This window comes from Motacilla alba, chromosome 1A, assembly GCF_015832195.1.
Source record: "Motacilla alba alba isolate MOTALB_02 chromosome 1A, Motacilla_alba_V1.0_pri, whole genome shotgun sequence".
Classification (NCBI taxonomy): Eukaryota; Metazoa; Chordata; class Aves; order Passeriformes; family Motacillidae; genus Motacilla; species Motacilla alba.
This window is the reverse complement of record NC_052031.1, coordinates 12,561,510-12,577,570: the sequence shown is the minus strand read 5'-3', so window position 1 is coordinate 12,577,570 and position 16,061 is coordinate 12,561,510. Positions and strand designations below refer to the sequence as shown.

The 16,061-nt window shown below is 42.0% G+C and overlaps 1 protein-coding gene across 1 annotated transcript; it reads right to left on the bottom strand.

Annotated features, from left to right (window-relative positions):
* Positions 1-4: 4 nt before the first annotated feature.
* On the bottom strand, positions 5-8,071 carry PMPCB (peptidase, mitochondrial processing subunit beta). The gene is made up of 13 exons (XM_038153453.1): positions 7,931-8,071; positions 6,429-6,569; positions 6,069-6,155; positions 5,466-5,595; positions 4,914-5,112; positions 4,170-4,249; positions 3,494-3,606; positions 2,724-2,867; positions 2,087-2,247; positions 758-843; positions 596-684; positions 297-372; positions 5-201 (listed from the first exon to the last, which is right to left on the bottom strand). Exons 1-13 carry the CDS (start codon positions 8,018-8,020, stop codon positions 137-139), a joined length of 1,461 nt encoding a protein of 486 aa, XP_038009381.1. The 5' UTR covers positions 8,021-8,071; the 3' UTR covers positions 5-136.
* Between the last annotated feature and the right edge of the window lie 7,990 nt (positions 8,072-16,061).

The following is a 16,061-nucleotide window of genomic DNA, read 5'->3' as shown; positions in this document are numbered from 1 at the left end:
AGCGGCTGGTTCTTGCGTTTTAATCTTCTCAAAAGCAACTCCAGAGTTTTAAAAGGGTGTAGTTGATTTGTTGAGTGTTTTTTTGTTGTCTTCCTGGTTTTTTAAAACTAAAATATGCTGAAGTTCTTGTTATTCACTACTCACGACGCCAATACATGCCACTGCAGATTTTGCTATACTCTGGAAGTTGTTCAATTGGACCTGGAAGTTAAAGAAAGTTGCCCATGACACATGCTCCACTCACAGCAAGTGGTCTGGAGGGGTTACAGGAGGATAGGGAAACTTATACCACATACCCACTGCAGCAACTGCAGGATGCTTATCACAGATGTACTTTGTGCAGATTTCTCTAATAGTCTGGGCATCTATAGCCTAAAAGGGGTAAAAGAGGCATCTTTGTTATAACCCATCTTAAAACCATTTCTGATCTAAATTTTGTATAATTCAAGGGAGCAGGAAACAAAACACTTGGAAGTTTTCTCAGTTGGAAATATTTTCTCAGCTGAAAAAGAAATACAATTTCTATATTGTAACTTTCTGTAGCAAGGAATTTTCTTGATGGCCTTTTAAAAATTGCAACATGAGTGCCACTTACTTCAATTCTTGCCTCCAGTTCTGGAATTGGGATTCGGCGCTTGTAACACAGCATTTGTCTTCCAATGTCTTCACAGATTGGTGTGGACCCTAAAATGGGAAAAAATGCTTCAGTTCCCAGCCTATGGCTCCACAAAGAATAAAAAGTTCTCCTAAGTCTCACCATCAAGTTGTAGCAGCATATTTGTCTTTAGAAGATTTTTTGCTCGAGCTACTTCATTTTCTGTCACGCTTGTGCAAAGTCTTATCCTGAAAAACAGTTTAAACCCAAAGGCATTAAATAATGGTAGGCTGTAGCACACGATTTTCTGTGATAAGGAGATGCAGAGGCATTACTGGACCTAGCAAGCACTACTGTTCTGTAGACAAGGCTGGTAAAACAAGCCATGGATACAAAGCAGCACCCTAGAAGTAGGGGTTTTGGAAGCATCAAGATACCCAAGAGCAAGCTCTTTCTCTCAGAAGAGCTGTATTTCATTTTCTTAGACAAATATTTTGAGGCATGTGCACTCTGTACTTGTTATCTTGAGAATGGAAGTTGCTAAGAAAGTAGGAGCCAGGCAACTAGGAAACAGGCAATTAGCTAGAAGGCAATGCAGTACTTGCTGGCTCCTCTCTTTGTGAGATAATAACTTGCCACACCACCTATGAAACATTTTGTGAGGAGAGGGTGATGCATTAAATAGCTTAACACTAAATTCTTGTCCCAGGAATTGTCTGTATCTTCCCTGGTGCTAAGCTGCAGCAAACAGTCAAAGTGATAACCTTTTTTCTCTGTGACATAACAGGGATTTCACAGAATAATGGTATATACATAGAGATTAATGTGATTAAAGAAACTCCTCATTTTCAAGACTTGTTTCAGCTTCACCCACTTTAAATCAAGTGCTTTTAAGTAACATATATGTGTTTTTAATAGCATCTGCAGTTCAAGATTTACAGTCATCTATGGACATCCTTCAAAACAGATTTAAGCCTCAGGTGAATGAATATTGTCTAGAATTGTAGGTTTCAAAATTCCATATGTAACAGCCCAACTTTCCCTATGCATTCACTAGAGCTCTCTAACACCAGCACGTGATACATCAACTGCAGACTAAAACTGTCTGGTAACTGCACATTCATTATTCTCATCCACAAATATTTACTCTTTCAGTGGTGGCGCTTGCAGCTCGCAGGCTGTTCAGTGACTAAGGAGTATCCTAAAAGGTCTGACAGTTTCATGACTTCTGTCATTTGCCAGTCAAAAAAAAAAAATCCCTGCTGTGTTTTCTTGTACAAGAAACAAAACCTACATCTTAAGCTATTCACTCCAAGTAATGGTGCCAAAAACTGGGTGCTGGAACTTGGCTTTGGGTGCCAAAGTTTAGAATTTGATGTGTTTGTTGTTCCCAGGCAAACCCAAGCAGAGAAAAATACTCTCTTTACTTTATTTTTAAATTGTATTCCTCCCCTAAAAACAATATTTTCAGATAAACATTTGGTAGCTTACCATTCTCTCTGAACAAAGTGCACCATATCCTGAATAGTGGATGGCTCACAGACCATATAGAGTCCCCACAGCCCTGTGTCAGTGTAGCAGGTGTTGAAGGACTGGAAGCTGTGACACAGGTTACCATGGCAGGCAATCTGAGCAAGTTTACTGGACAAATTCTGCCGAGGCAAAAGAAAAAGATATTACTTTAAGAAGTTTTTTGAAAGCTTGTTAGTCACCTCCATGATTTACCATTTTCATTTCAATGATGACAGAACGTGCAGTAGTAGCTACAAGGTTAATTATCAGCTCTTCATTTCAATCCTTTGTTTCCTTGCATGTAATATCACATTTCAAAATAACATCCCAGATTTGAGCCAAAATCACAAAGACACTTACATTCAAGAAAGGACAGTTAATTACTGATACCCAGAGGTTCTGATGACATACAAGCATAAAACATCCTACGTTCCATGAGGGCCAGCAAACCTCTATTTTGGTGGTTTAGAACCACTTCCTAAGATTCTCCTACACCCTGGCTAACAAACTGTCTGAGACTCACAACTGGATCCCCTTTTCTGTCCGGGCAGTACCCAAGTCAGGGCGATCCCACCACCCTCATTAAGAGCAGGATGGTGCCTGCAGGTTCACTCACCACTCCTCCTCCAAAGGAGCGATCCCAGTTACCTATCAGAGTGTTGGCTACCATGAGAGGGATGGTGTCCGGGTCTGACCAGCCGGCTGCCTCCACGGCAATGGCCAGGTGTGCCAGGGGCATCTTGTCATCCCTTATCCGAATCTGCAACACAGCAGCAGCTCTAGTGCAGCCTGTACATGCTCAGACACAGGGCAAGTTAAACAACAGAAAGCAGATTTCTCCACCACAGCTGGATTAAAAAAGTAAAAATTGCACTAAAACTGAAGCATATGAAGATTAATTTAACATCAGCCTTAACCGGTGTCCCCTGGGGCAACTTCAGATCACTTTGCCAATATACACAGAGAAGCATTATAAGTCATTTTATGACTACCAGCACCAAGGAATTCTGATGACTTCGTAAAATCTGAAAAGAGAGGGCAATAGAATGTGGATGCCTCAGTTCTCGGCCACATCCTTTAAATTAGTGATTCTCAACAGGTGGAAATGCTCCAATACCATAGTCAAGAGGATAAAAGGAAGGTAGGAGCAGGGATAAAGGAAAGTATTCCTCCAGGAAGCAATGAAGCATAAAAAGTGGTGGCAGTGAGGCTTATCCAAGGAAGAGTGGGAAGTACTGCTTTGGAAAGCAGCTATTCCATTGCCACCACTGGGGGCAAGAAACCTTTTCACGCGCTGAGTCTGTGTCAGGGCAGCCCTCTCTCCTCACCAGAGAGTACATATCAGGGGATGTGAGGGCCAGCTCAAAAAGCCACCCAGCAGCTTACCTCACTACCTGTGAAGCTACAAGGTGGCAGGGGTGGGAGTCCTCCTTCTGGAGCAGATGGCAAGTTACCAAAGTGGCACTTCGCCAGGTCAAGCAGTTCATCGTGAGAGACCCCTGGACAAAGGTATTTCACATGCTTTGTGATGTTACTCTGTAAACAGTTAATTTAAATTGCTGCACAGTTTAAAGACTCAAACAAGCAGTAAGTTTTTTTTTGCCCCTGCTTTAATACCCCACTTTTGGATTCTTCACACATTCCCTTTATAGAGAGCAAGATCATCATGATTCCCCCTTCTTAGTTCTCTTTAACAGCCTTCCATTAAAACTACATCAAATCAAGCTCTTGGCTCTTTCAAGCCTCAATGTTACTTCTTTCTGCATTCCTTGTTATTCCCTTCTCCACACCTTCTAGGACCCTTTTTTCCTGCCCACATGGAAGAATGACTCTGGCCTCCAATTCACTTCTTGTTCCTGATTTAAGGTTTCTGGAATATTACTGACAGGAAAAAGGAACAAAAGCTCAAAGGGATGAATGCACAAAACACACAGGGCTACACAGGGCCAGCAATGAACAGGACCCACGGAACAATGGGCAATTCACCATGCTGCTCCCACAGACTCAGGCCATGGTTTCAAGCAGAGTTTCACATGATCAAGGGTGAGTATCCCATACTGACCTCCAGCAGCAGCCAAGACCATTCTGGGTCCTTTGTAATGTGTTGTTATGTACTCCACCAAGTCATTACGATTTATGGATCTAGAAATAGGAAAGGAGACAGCACAACTGTGTCAGTAAAGTTTATTGGAGTAAAAAGAAATAAATGTATATAACAAAACAATTATCAAAACAATTAGAAGTGCTGTCAATGTTCAGAGCAGAGGCAGAAAGCTAAAATAAGGGTGACTTTCTAAAAAGCAAATAGGAACTGAATAAAAAGCTCTTCTAGCTTCCTGAGGAGGAGTGAGAGTTCCAACTCAGCCAGGTGGAGAAAGGGTGCACTAATGATCTCCTCTCCTTTGCAAACAGCACATTTAGCAGTCCTCTGGTCTGCACTGGTCCAAACAAATGCTGAAAGAGCAGTGCAAACACTGCAAACACTGTGTGCTTACAATAATGCCTAACATGTGACCTACAGGAAAGAGAAATATTTCCAATTTTGTGCCAGATGCACTTACAAGAAGCAGAAGAAAAATATGGCAAAAGTCATGCAGAGAACATCTGAAGTTCACATACCTTTTGATGCCTGCCTACAGGGAAACTAAGGCAATACAGGGGTTCTACCTACAATTATATTCAGTGCAATTTCAACTGCCCTCCAGTGTAAAAATGAAATCTGACACTGTTCTCTACATTTTTAGGTAAGTCTCTCAATATATAAAAGTTACCACACAATTAAAGACAGATGTAGTTTTGGACATACTTGATGTTTTCAGTGGGTCCTAAAATGGTCCGTCCTAGGGCTGTATTCTGGTAGGCTGTGGCATGAAGGTAATCAAAGACAACCTCTTGCAAATTGGTTTCCACCTCCTGCATCTCTCGAAGTATAACGCCTCGCTCACGCTCAATCTCTGCCTCTCCCAGGGTACTGTTCTGAATTATGTCAGCAAGAATTTCCACAGCTAATTGCAAACAGAGATGGAAATGAAAAAAGTATTTTCAGACTACGAGAAAAATCTGGTTCCAAAAGTGAAACCCACCTCAAAGAGCAATAAAACTAGCAAGGGGACAGGAAGAGAGAAGTCCAAAAGGTACTTTTTTTTTTTATCTAGGGACTCCAGGGAGGAAAATATTTCAAATATAAGCTTCCCTGCTGGCTCCTTTCCAAACCTGTATTCTCCCATTCTTGGGAAGCTCAAGAACGGACTTTTCACCGGTCAAGGAAGGGACTGTAACTTTGCACAAGCATCATTCTGTGTCATCTCATTGGAAGCTGGATAAGCATGTTGTTCTCTGCATGAATGACAGCAATTACCTCGTGGTAGATCTTTTGAAAAAGCCTTTGCATAGTACACAGTTTGTTCCCTGGACGTGTACGCATTCAGATGAGCGCCCATGTTCTCAATCTCTAGCTCAAGGTCTAACTGAGATCTCTTTTTTGTTCCCTGAAATAGAACAATAACAAAACCACATTAGACCCTTCAATTCATCTACTCATCATTACTACTTCTTGTCTAGAAAAGTCATGATCAAGAGAAAAAAAATGTGTTCTGGAAACAAAACAGGCATACTAATCTCTCCAAGCTTGACAGTCAGATATATAAATCCTACTGTGCTCCCCAAAGAAAATAAAGAGCTGGCTAAAGGGTGACTGTGTGTCTTCTAAGACCACTATAAGAAGGTAAAAGCAAGTTAAAAATTAGATCTGTGTAATCCATAGTTGTGTAACACTCATACAGAACTAGGATTTTAGCTTCATTTTCTAATGGAAACCAAAGTCTTAGTTGTCCATGTTATTTTTCTCATTCCAATTTGGAAAACTTATTTATACAACTCGGACAAAGTTTTTATCATTGATCTTTAAAGATAAATAACTTAAAAATCCATTGTAAATGTCTACATCAATCTTTACACTTACCTTGAAAGCCATATGCTCAAGAAAGTGAGCAGTTCCATTGTTCTTCTCATTTTCATATCTGCTTCCAGCATCAATCCAAAGTCCAACCTCAGTGAAGAAGAAAAAACAAGTAATTTTCCCAGCTAAGAGCTTTGCTATGGCTTTTTCCTTAAACAGAGCAGGTTTTCAAGAAAAAGAAAATTTTCAACTTCACAAAAAATTTAATTACAAATCTACAAAAGCCTTAAGACTGCTATGTCCAGGCTTAAGTTCTAGGAACAGTTGCTAATAAGTATTGAAATGCAAATGCAATTTAGTTCTACGAGGAAATGAACACACAGGAACAGACACAAAAAACCCTTCCTCTTGTAAGTTACTTACTGTGCATGTTGAAAGTCCAGAGTCTTCAGAAGCTACTTGCAAGCCATTTTCCAAAGGACTCACCCTAGTTTCAGGGACATTTAAGATTACTTCTGTTGCTGCTTTGGAAACTGTGCACCTCCCTGCTCCAACATGCACACCCTGGAAAGGAAAACCATCAGTCACACCCAGATTGTTTAGTTATATCCAAGGATGCTTTTCTGAAGAATGTATTGCTGAACTTTAGCATTAACTCCATGGATCTTTCTTAAAGCATGCATTTATAAGGGAAAGAATTCAGGACTGCTATTCAGCACTGCTTCACATAAGGGAAGCAGTAACCTGAATCTGAAACAAACCCTGAAGATAACTACAGGTGAGGAGATGCATCTGCTGCCCTCCAACCTGACACAGGAGCTGTTACTCTCATCAGCCAGCCTCGCCTGTTTCCCACTTCTGCCAGCAAGAGCCTGCAGGACCTCCACCATCTGGAATTCTCCTGGGTACCTGCTCTCTAAAGTGAAGTGAGATACGGCCCAAGGGCCTGTGCCAGGACTGCAAATCCATCAGCCATTGATCACAGCAGCACAATCATGGGGCAGTTAAAGCACATTAAATGAGAGCAGGGTAGAAAAGAAGCTTACTGCAGTTTTTCAGTAACAAGAAATGCAAATATGTATTCAAGCAAACAGCTATTTTGAAAACTGTGATTTCAAATGTTTCAAATAAAAAAAGATTTCTCTCCCCATATAACTGCCCTAAACATGAAAGTACAAAATCCAGCTCTCAGCCACTCTCCTCCTAGAATAGGTTAGATCTCTTAAAACCCACTTATTTCAGAATCACAGCATAATTCATGTTTGAAGAGACCTCTGGAGGTCTCTAGTCCAACTTCCTGCTCCAAGCAGGATCAACTTGCCCAGAGCACTTTGCTCAGGACTGTTTGCACCTGGGTACTGACAATCTCCAAGATGGTGAGAGATGCACAGCTCTGTGACAGCCTTCTCCACTGCTTGACTGCCACACATCCAGTCTTTCCTCTCTTGTTTCAATTTGTGTCCATTGTCTCTCATCCTGCCACCGTGCCCCACTGTGACAGGCCTGGTTTTATGCTCCTAACAACCTTCTGGGTGCTGGCACAGAGACTTCTCACAGGTCCAGCTGAAGCCATGGCTTCTCCGGCCTGAACAAGGTCCGGACCCTCAGCCTCTCCTCACAGGGCACATGTTCCGGCCCAGTCCACTCCTGCTGAGCCTCCCCAGTTCCCTGACATGCTCCTCACACCGCACGGCCCCGGACCGGCAGCCGCACACAAACCCCAGAGCAGCGCAGACCACCGCGCACTACACCTCCCGCCGTGCACCGCACCGCGACTACAACTCCCAGCATGCACCGCGCCCCCGGCCTCCAGCTCCCCGCGTCCCCTCAGCGGCAGCCCGAGCACCAGCGCTCGGAGCCACCGCGGCGTCCACGCTCCCCGCGCCTCCCTCCGTTCCGCTCCGATCCCTTCCCCGCCGCCTCACCCGCTGCGCCGCGCCGGGCGCTCGCACCAGGCGGGCGGACCAGGGCAGGAGAAGCCGCCGGGCCGCTGAGCGTGCCGCAGACGCCGCCATCTTGATACCGTGGTGGGCGGGGCGGCGCGGGCGGCCTTCGGGGGCGCGCAGGCGCGGGGCAGTTCCAGCCGCCGCCGCCGGGGGGCGCAGGGGGGCAGCGCAAACTGCATTGCCGCGTGCCAGGGGAGGCGGGAATGGGGAATGTCCCGGGTGGGAAGGGACCCGCAGGGACCATCGAGTCCAGCTGCTCTCCCTGCACAGGACTAGCCCAGCGATCCCACCGTGCATCTGGGAGCGTTGTCCAAGCGCTCCTGGAGCTCTGGCAGGCTTGGGGCTTGGTTTTAATGGTCCCGCTGTCCTCCGTGCCGCGGGTCAGGAAAGCATTTTCCAGCCATCTCCCGTTCTGGCCAGGTTCAGCAGACACAAAGCGCTGCCTCCCGCCTGCCCCGGGGGCTGCCGGGGGCACATCCCGGCGCGCTGCGGCTCCTTCGGCCGCTCCGGGCCCTTTGGGTAGGGCTGGCTGAGAGCGCTGCGCTTCCTGCGGGACAGACCCGCTCTGACTGGGAAATCCCGAGGCTGGAATAACCGGGAGTGAGAAGTGTATGCCCCACGGAGCTGAGACACTTCTCATGGATAGGAGGGCTTCGTGCACAGCGGTAAACCCGGCGCTCGGCCGAGCCCCGGTGAGCTCCCTCAGCTCCAGAGACAGGGCTCCCAACTGCTGGGAACGGTCCCCCCCAGCTGGCAGCCGCTGGCAAGGGCTTGTGGCAATGCTACTCGACAAGAGCCAAATTTGGGCTGGGAAAAGTTCTGGGAGTGTACCAGTGGAAGCAATTTCAGTGCCGAAGATTGTTCCTGAACGCATGTGGAATGTATGGCTATAGATAAATAGGTACGGACAGGCAAGAAGCAGTGCTCGGTTTTGACTTCGTGGTTAAATTTTTTGCATTTTTTAGGAACTTTACATTTGGCTAATCAAGTATTATCTCAAAAATGGAGGAGAACCAGGGTGAAATTCTGTTATTTGTCCCACAGTATGTTAAGTGACACAATGCAAAGAAACAAAATACTACTTGAAAAATAGAAATCTGAACTACTTATGCTGGGGGAAGCGGTGTTTCTGGGTACCATTTTCCTAACCCATTTAGGATAGGGTTAGGAAAATGCCTCAAATACCATCTGACACAGTACTTCTGATACCCTCTGCCTCTTTACAGATACTACAAACTTTCCACATCTTGCCCGCTCTAAGCAGAGGAAGAAAGCTCAGCTCTTGGCACATGATCAGGAGGAAGAGGTTGAAAAGGGTGGGAACTGAGGTTGCTTCTGCTCAGGATGAACTGTCTCCTGCAACTGCCAAGGTCCTGTTACTTAGAGGTGATTCTTGAGAGCTGTCAGAAATGTTGCTCCCTTCCCCTGAAACGTTATCAGTCACATGCAGATTTTAGGTGACAAAATCTACTGTGACTCTTAAAGGACACTGGGGATTGTTGGTAATTCCTGGGCTGGCTCAGATGCTGAGTGTGAGAAGGCTCTGAGATTTAGCTTCTCAGACTCCAAAACATGGACCAGTCTCAGAAAAATCCATTGTATTTTAAATGTATAACTTCTGGTGGGTATTTTGTGTATATAGGCAATTTCTTACTCCCTTGGCAGTTAGCATGAAAATGCACTGACTGCCCTAAAACTGCACTGCCAGCATGTGAGCTCTGTATTTAAACAGCAGCTTAGTCCTACAGCTGGGCTTGTCCAGTTTCTGTCACAAGGACTGTAATTACATAAAAATAGTAAACTCCCAAAGCATGATATATTGCATACAATTTAAAATGAAAGCAATACTGTTGTTAACACAAAGGTTAAAATATAAACCTAAATGCCAAGAAACCAGATGCTTCCTAATTTCACAATGATTCCTTGACCACACGTAGATCTCTTACTGAAATTGTTACTTTGGTGCCTGTACTATTTTAGTGCCTGCATAGCCTGTGTAAGAAGGATCTTGTAGCTGCAAAGCATGCACATCCTTTCACCAGAGGATTTACATTGGAGTCAAATTAGTTTCCATGGAATAGAAAATCTTACCTTACATGAAACTAGCTACTTCTTTTTTTTTTGTTTTGTTTCTCCCATTTAGTTAATGCATATTCAAAAGATCCATCCAGTTCCTGCATTTTTTAAATTTCAGATAGAGCTCTGTCAAGCTGTAAAAGAAAAAAAGCAAAGCACCAAACTGTGCTATGGCAAATTAAAATTAAGCTTCTCTTCCATTTTACAGCTAGATCTAACTGATCTCATATGCTGGGATTTATCTCAAAGATGTTTTACCAGATTTCACTAACCCATTAGACATCCTAGAAATTTGAATCCTTGCTAGACATAGAATTACAGCTTAAGATAAACTGATTATCCCCATAACGTCTCCTACTTAACAAAATAGGAATGTCTCATATGTAAATGTAATCTAAAATTTAGCATCCAGCAAAGGTCATTAGAGAGATGCAACTCTAAATTAAGAAATCTTATTAACCAGCTAAAATGCAATAAAATAAAACAAATACTGGTGTTCTAACAGTAGAAGCTGAATATGTAAATATTCACCACTAAGCTTTTATAAAACACTACTTTTTAAATGGTTTTAACAATTTTATTACAATGAGATTGTTTAGAAACAAGCTATTATGACAAGGAATGCTCACAATATCCCTCTAGTTTAGGTAGTATTATCTTCAGCTTCCAGATGGAGAAAATTAGACCTTTCTTTTTATTGCTTGTGTGTCCAGTTTCAAGCAACAATGGAATAGAAAGGCCAAGGCTAAAAGAAGAAAGTTCTATATAAATGATGTCTTTGTCATCAGCATGATAGATAAATAGTTGCCTGCTAATTCCAAGATGCCACAGAGCCTCTGAGTGGATTATGAAGGTGAGGGTCTCAAAATGAAAATCTGTTTAAGTCCAGATTCCAGGTTTCACCCTAAGTATGGGAGCTTTGTATTTCACACTAAGTAGCTATTTTAGATCAGCATTCATCCTAAAGAGGTACCCTGGAAAAGGACCAAATAGCACTTTCGATTTTTAAGCTTAAAACTTGTCAAGAACTCCGTTGAAACCAGTAGTAATGCACAGTCTGAATTATGCAGTTCCAATTGGTTTTCTGAGGAAATAAGGTTTCCCTGTTCATTACCATGCAACATCAACCAAATGACACAGGCATCTCAAAGAAAAGGGGATTCCAGGAACCACCAGCTGAGGAGGTGCTGCACTGTCAGCTCACACATGGTAGAGAGTCTACCCCTCAGGAAAAAAGATTGGTGCTGGTGCCAGCACTCATAGATCTAGATTGTTGCTTCTAGAGTAACATTTCTACTTTATAAAACAATTCCATGTGGTAGCAGTGATATAAATGAGAAGTCTGTTTGTGCGTACCTGATGCACGTATAACCACATGTCATCACTGGGGCTGAACACAACACTGTGAAGCCAACACTTCTATAACTCTGAACTAGGATGACAAGCTCGGTATGAGCAAAGAAAGCATGATCTTGAAAAGCTTTTCTTTCAATTGTATATATAAAGTATTTCTTCTGAAATAAAGAAAAAGTTCATATCAGCAAGACACACTATCATGATCAGCTTATTACAGAAGTACTTGGGAAGAAGTCCCCTGTTACAGGCTGATCCAGCCCCAGAGCAAGAGGGCACAGGAGCTAAGCATTAGAACAGCACTGCTCAGGAAAAAGACCTTCAGAATTGCTGAAACCATCCCACAGTAAACATTAACAACTGGAATTGCCTTTGGCTAAACTGCTGCTTAATGCTGTGTTAGCTTTTTGTAGAGCCATCGTGTTCACTGTTTATTTACAATCTACTATCTTTTTAAAGCAATGATACAGTATTGCCTTGAATGAATATGCTGAAATCCAGCTGCCAGGAATTGCCTTGATCTCAGCCAAGCAAGCAGAATTCAAACGAGCCTAAAAACATGGGCTCAAGAAACAATACATCATTTTGTAGAGGAGTGGGTTGGAGAGCTTTTTGGGAATAAGCTGTTTTGAGAATACAAATCAAACTTTACAGACATTATGTTGTCTGATTTTCATGCCAGCTGCTCACTGGTCTCTAGCTGATTATTTTATCAGTATTACCTAGAAGTTACCCTTCAGCTAATTAAATTGCAATAGCTTTTCTTTCCCATGGTTAACCACTGGGCAGCAACTGCAAAGGCCTACAGGCCACTGACACTGGTCTTTTGTGCTCTCAAGCTGCAAGGAAGACTGTCTAAATTAAACATAGAGGCTGTTGGCTGAATTTATAACATTTCAGTTGCTCATTAACAGAGCACTCTTTTGAAGCTGTTGATTAAAAGCTTTCTTCAGGGAATATTACAGTATTCTGTCTGCATGCAGTTCTCTTTTTTCTCGTAAGTATTTATGCAGTGAAATAAGTCTGTAAGTGCCAGACATCCCACTACCTGACAGCTGAGGGCTTTTATCAGAAAGATAAATGGAAGGAGTTTGGATAGCTCATAACAACAATTTTTCAAGAATAATGTGCCAAACAAACGATTCTGCCTGATGCAGTAACTCAACAGGAAATTCCTGTGAGTAAATTCATCTGATTTAACTAAACAGATAGGTTTTTTATTGCCCTTTAGCAGACTCACTGCAGATTAAGAATCAGTCCTTTTTTATTGCTTTTGCTTGCATTGTACACAAGTGTCATTTCCATCCTTCCCTGTGACTATAACCACATACAGCTCCCTGTTTGAGAGCGTTATTCTGATTTGATGGTGGATGAGTTTCCAAAACTCCAACATTTATTTCAACCTTTTTTCTTGTTTTAAGAAAGGGTCACTTCAGAGAATATTTTCTCCAGAAAATAATTAGGAAGTCACCTGAGTCTCTGGTATGATTCAACTGAAACTAACACACTGAAAACTGAAATTAATGCAGTTACTGAAATGATTAGAATTTGGCACTTGTTCAGGCAGCCAAGACAGCCACCATTCTTTGATTCTCTGATTCATTCCTCCTCTGTTCAGAATTGTTCAGGTAGCAGAGCTGTGGGCATTTTTCAGCAATCTGTGGAAGGAAAGTAGATTTTCCATCACTCAAAAATGCTGCTCATGCTACTCATCACAGTTTATAATACAGTAAATGTACACTTACATACTATTGTAATATCCAGATAACTACGTTTTCTCTTTTATTTCCTTTCTTAAAACCTGTTTTCTTACTCTTTAATTCCTATTTTCTTACTAAAACCTAAGTTAGCCAACACAAACCATGTAGTTTTATACTGATAATAATACAGTGTGATTACAGACTTCCTTAAAGTAGTCATTGATCCAGGGCAGGTTTGGTTTAGCTATCAGGCTTCCCTGTTGGGCTCTAACTGTGGAAACAACACACATGAGCATTCTGCTTTACAGCTCTATCCAACTTCCTACTTGATTTCCCAGCCTGATCGATTGCCATCGTGTTGTGAACTCTCAGGGTTCATCACACTATTGCATGCTGGCCAAATGTGTGTCCCAACTCATCTCTCTGTGCTCTAGGGCCTCCCCTGTGCTCATGCACAAAAGTTGTATCACTCTCACCTCAGCTGTATACAACCAGTCCTCTGTGCTCTTCCAATTGTCAGTGGAGGGAAGCAGGCACCTCAACTTTTGGGTTATCCTTTGTACTCTGGACACCTCTCTCAGGGTGGCTACTTAGAAATGTCCCCTCATGGTACCTCCCTCCCCCAGTGATTGTAGCAGAGTGAATTACTAGTTCAGCAGACTCAAACACCCTACTTCCAGGCAGCTACCCTCAGGCAAAGCAAACCTTATCCTGAACTTCAGGCTAGGAGCTCATTGCATGTGTCTAAATATCCCTTATCCAAATATCAGATCCATATATTTTAATATATTAGAGGATATTATACACATTATAGATGCATTTTCTCAAGGGCACAACAAGTTGAACTTATATTTAGTAAGGACCTACAGCATTTTAATGCAAGAGGCTGGAAATTTTGCAGCATCTTTACGTAGTTTTAAATACTGAGTGCTTGCCATTAATTAAATATAAATACAGTAATCACATAAGTATTCTTTGAGTTATTTATTTTATATTAAATAAGTTTATTTTTTTATGCATGCACATATTCAAGGTTCAAGACTGTGTAGCAACTGGATTTTGTGCTGATTTTAGTGTGATGAACATCCACAATGTAGAAGTTATCAAGGGAAAAGCTAGGAGTATTGACAGATGGTTGGGAAAGAGAAAGTTGGGGATTTTATAAACTGAGAAGCTGTCAGAAGTTTAGAAATGTGGAATATCATTGGTCAGATATTTCTGCTCACATAAGAAGCTAACTTCTTGGAGCTGATAATCAGACTTTTAAATTTCAAGTTAATAATCTGATTGCACTGAGTTTAGTCACGCATTTCACTAAATATCATTTTTTTCAGACTGATTTCAGATTCTCTGGCCTTTTTTACAGTCCTTTGAAGGAAAACAATTTCTGCAGCTTCTTAAACCCACTGTGCTCTATGTCTCAGATTGATGCCTTTCTCAAATCTGCCCAGAATGGCAGACTACCATTTTTTATGGGAGACAGCTGCTTTTGCTAGTCATTTTCTTCCCTATCAATTTTCTACTTTTTTCTTCTGACTTCCAGATGTTTGGCAGCCAGTGCAGTGCAGTAATTCCAAGAAAGATTCCAAACATCTACTGAACCCAGACAGTGTGCATGCACAGGTTTTCTCTGCAGCTGATGTGCACTGTAATGCTTTTCCCTCACCAAAGCCATGCAACTCAACTTTGTATGCTCAGAAAATGACCAGGTTTGCAGTGCGAGAATTTCACTGCATGTGTGTTAATAAGTTGATTTGTAAACAAACTGTTAGTTTTCAATGTCCAGAAGACAAACGAATTGACACAAACACACAGAAATCCAGTATACCTTAAATACATTTGCTTCCATGTTTGCCTTTGGAATTTCAGATGCTGACTGTGAGGCATGACAGTACCTGTGTGCCTCTGAAATAGATTTTTTTTTTTTTAATTTGGAAATCGCATTTAACTAAGTATGTAAGAACTGGGTTAATATGAGAGGCTTAAGAGATCCACCTAAGAGGCATTTTCAAACACAATATGGTCTTCAGAGCAGATGAGCTATAGTATGTCAAACGAAATAAGGTCTGGAATAGAAATCCAAGTCATTACTGCTAAGTAGATCCAGCAGAATGAGGGGATGGGCGGTTACTCTCCAGCTGATTGCAGTTACTGCATTGATAGTAATGCATAGGGGTTGCTCTAATTCAAGCATTAGCCATAATCTCATGTGTTTCTGACTGTGCCTGTCAGTCATCCTGCTGGTCTACTAATGCTGCCAGATCTACTTTTGTATTATGTAATGTATTTATTTTATCCTGAAACATTCTTCCCAATAAAAAATAAACCCAGAAAGCTTCAGAACTTGCTTCCAGCTGCACAGTGCAAAAATTTCACAGCTATTCCTTTTGTCTTTTCCACCTTTTTTTTTTTTGCCATATGATAAACCTGTATTTTTCAGTCTTGGCTTTCTAGCAGTGAAATTATCTACTTCTCAATATTTTCTTTTAGAATTATAAGTGAAACATTAGGAATAATTTTTAGATTTATATAATATATAATATAATTTGATCATAAAGGATTTACTGTAAGATTCTAAACACCCCAAATCTTCTTGGAACTATTCCGTTCCACTATTTCCGTTCCAAAGTTTTCAGTAGCCTGTGGAAAAATAAATGAAAAAATGTGGCATTCTGATTTTTATTTCATCCATATAAGGTACTCATGCATTTCTCAGAAATTTAGGGATTGACCCTCTCTGTGCCTACATAAAATCTACCCCAGAGAGGTAGAGGACCCCCCAACCCTGTATGTGTTTGAGACCAGGCTGGATGGGGCTCTGAGCAACCTGATCTAGTGTGTACCCACCCATGGCAGGAGGGCTGGAACCAGATGACCTTTAGGGTCCCTTCCAACCTAAACCATTCTATGATTTCTCCCCCAGTCATGTATATTTGAATAAAGACAACATATCTACACAGCCTACATTAAAGTACTATGTG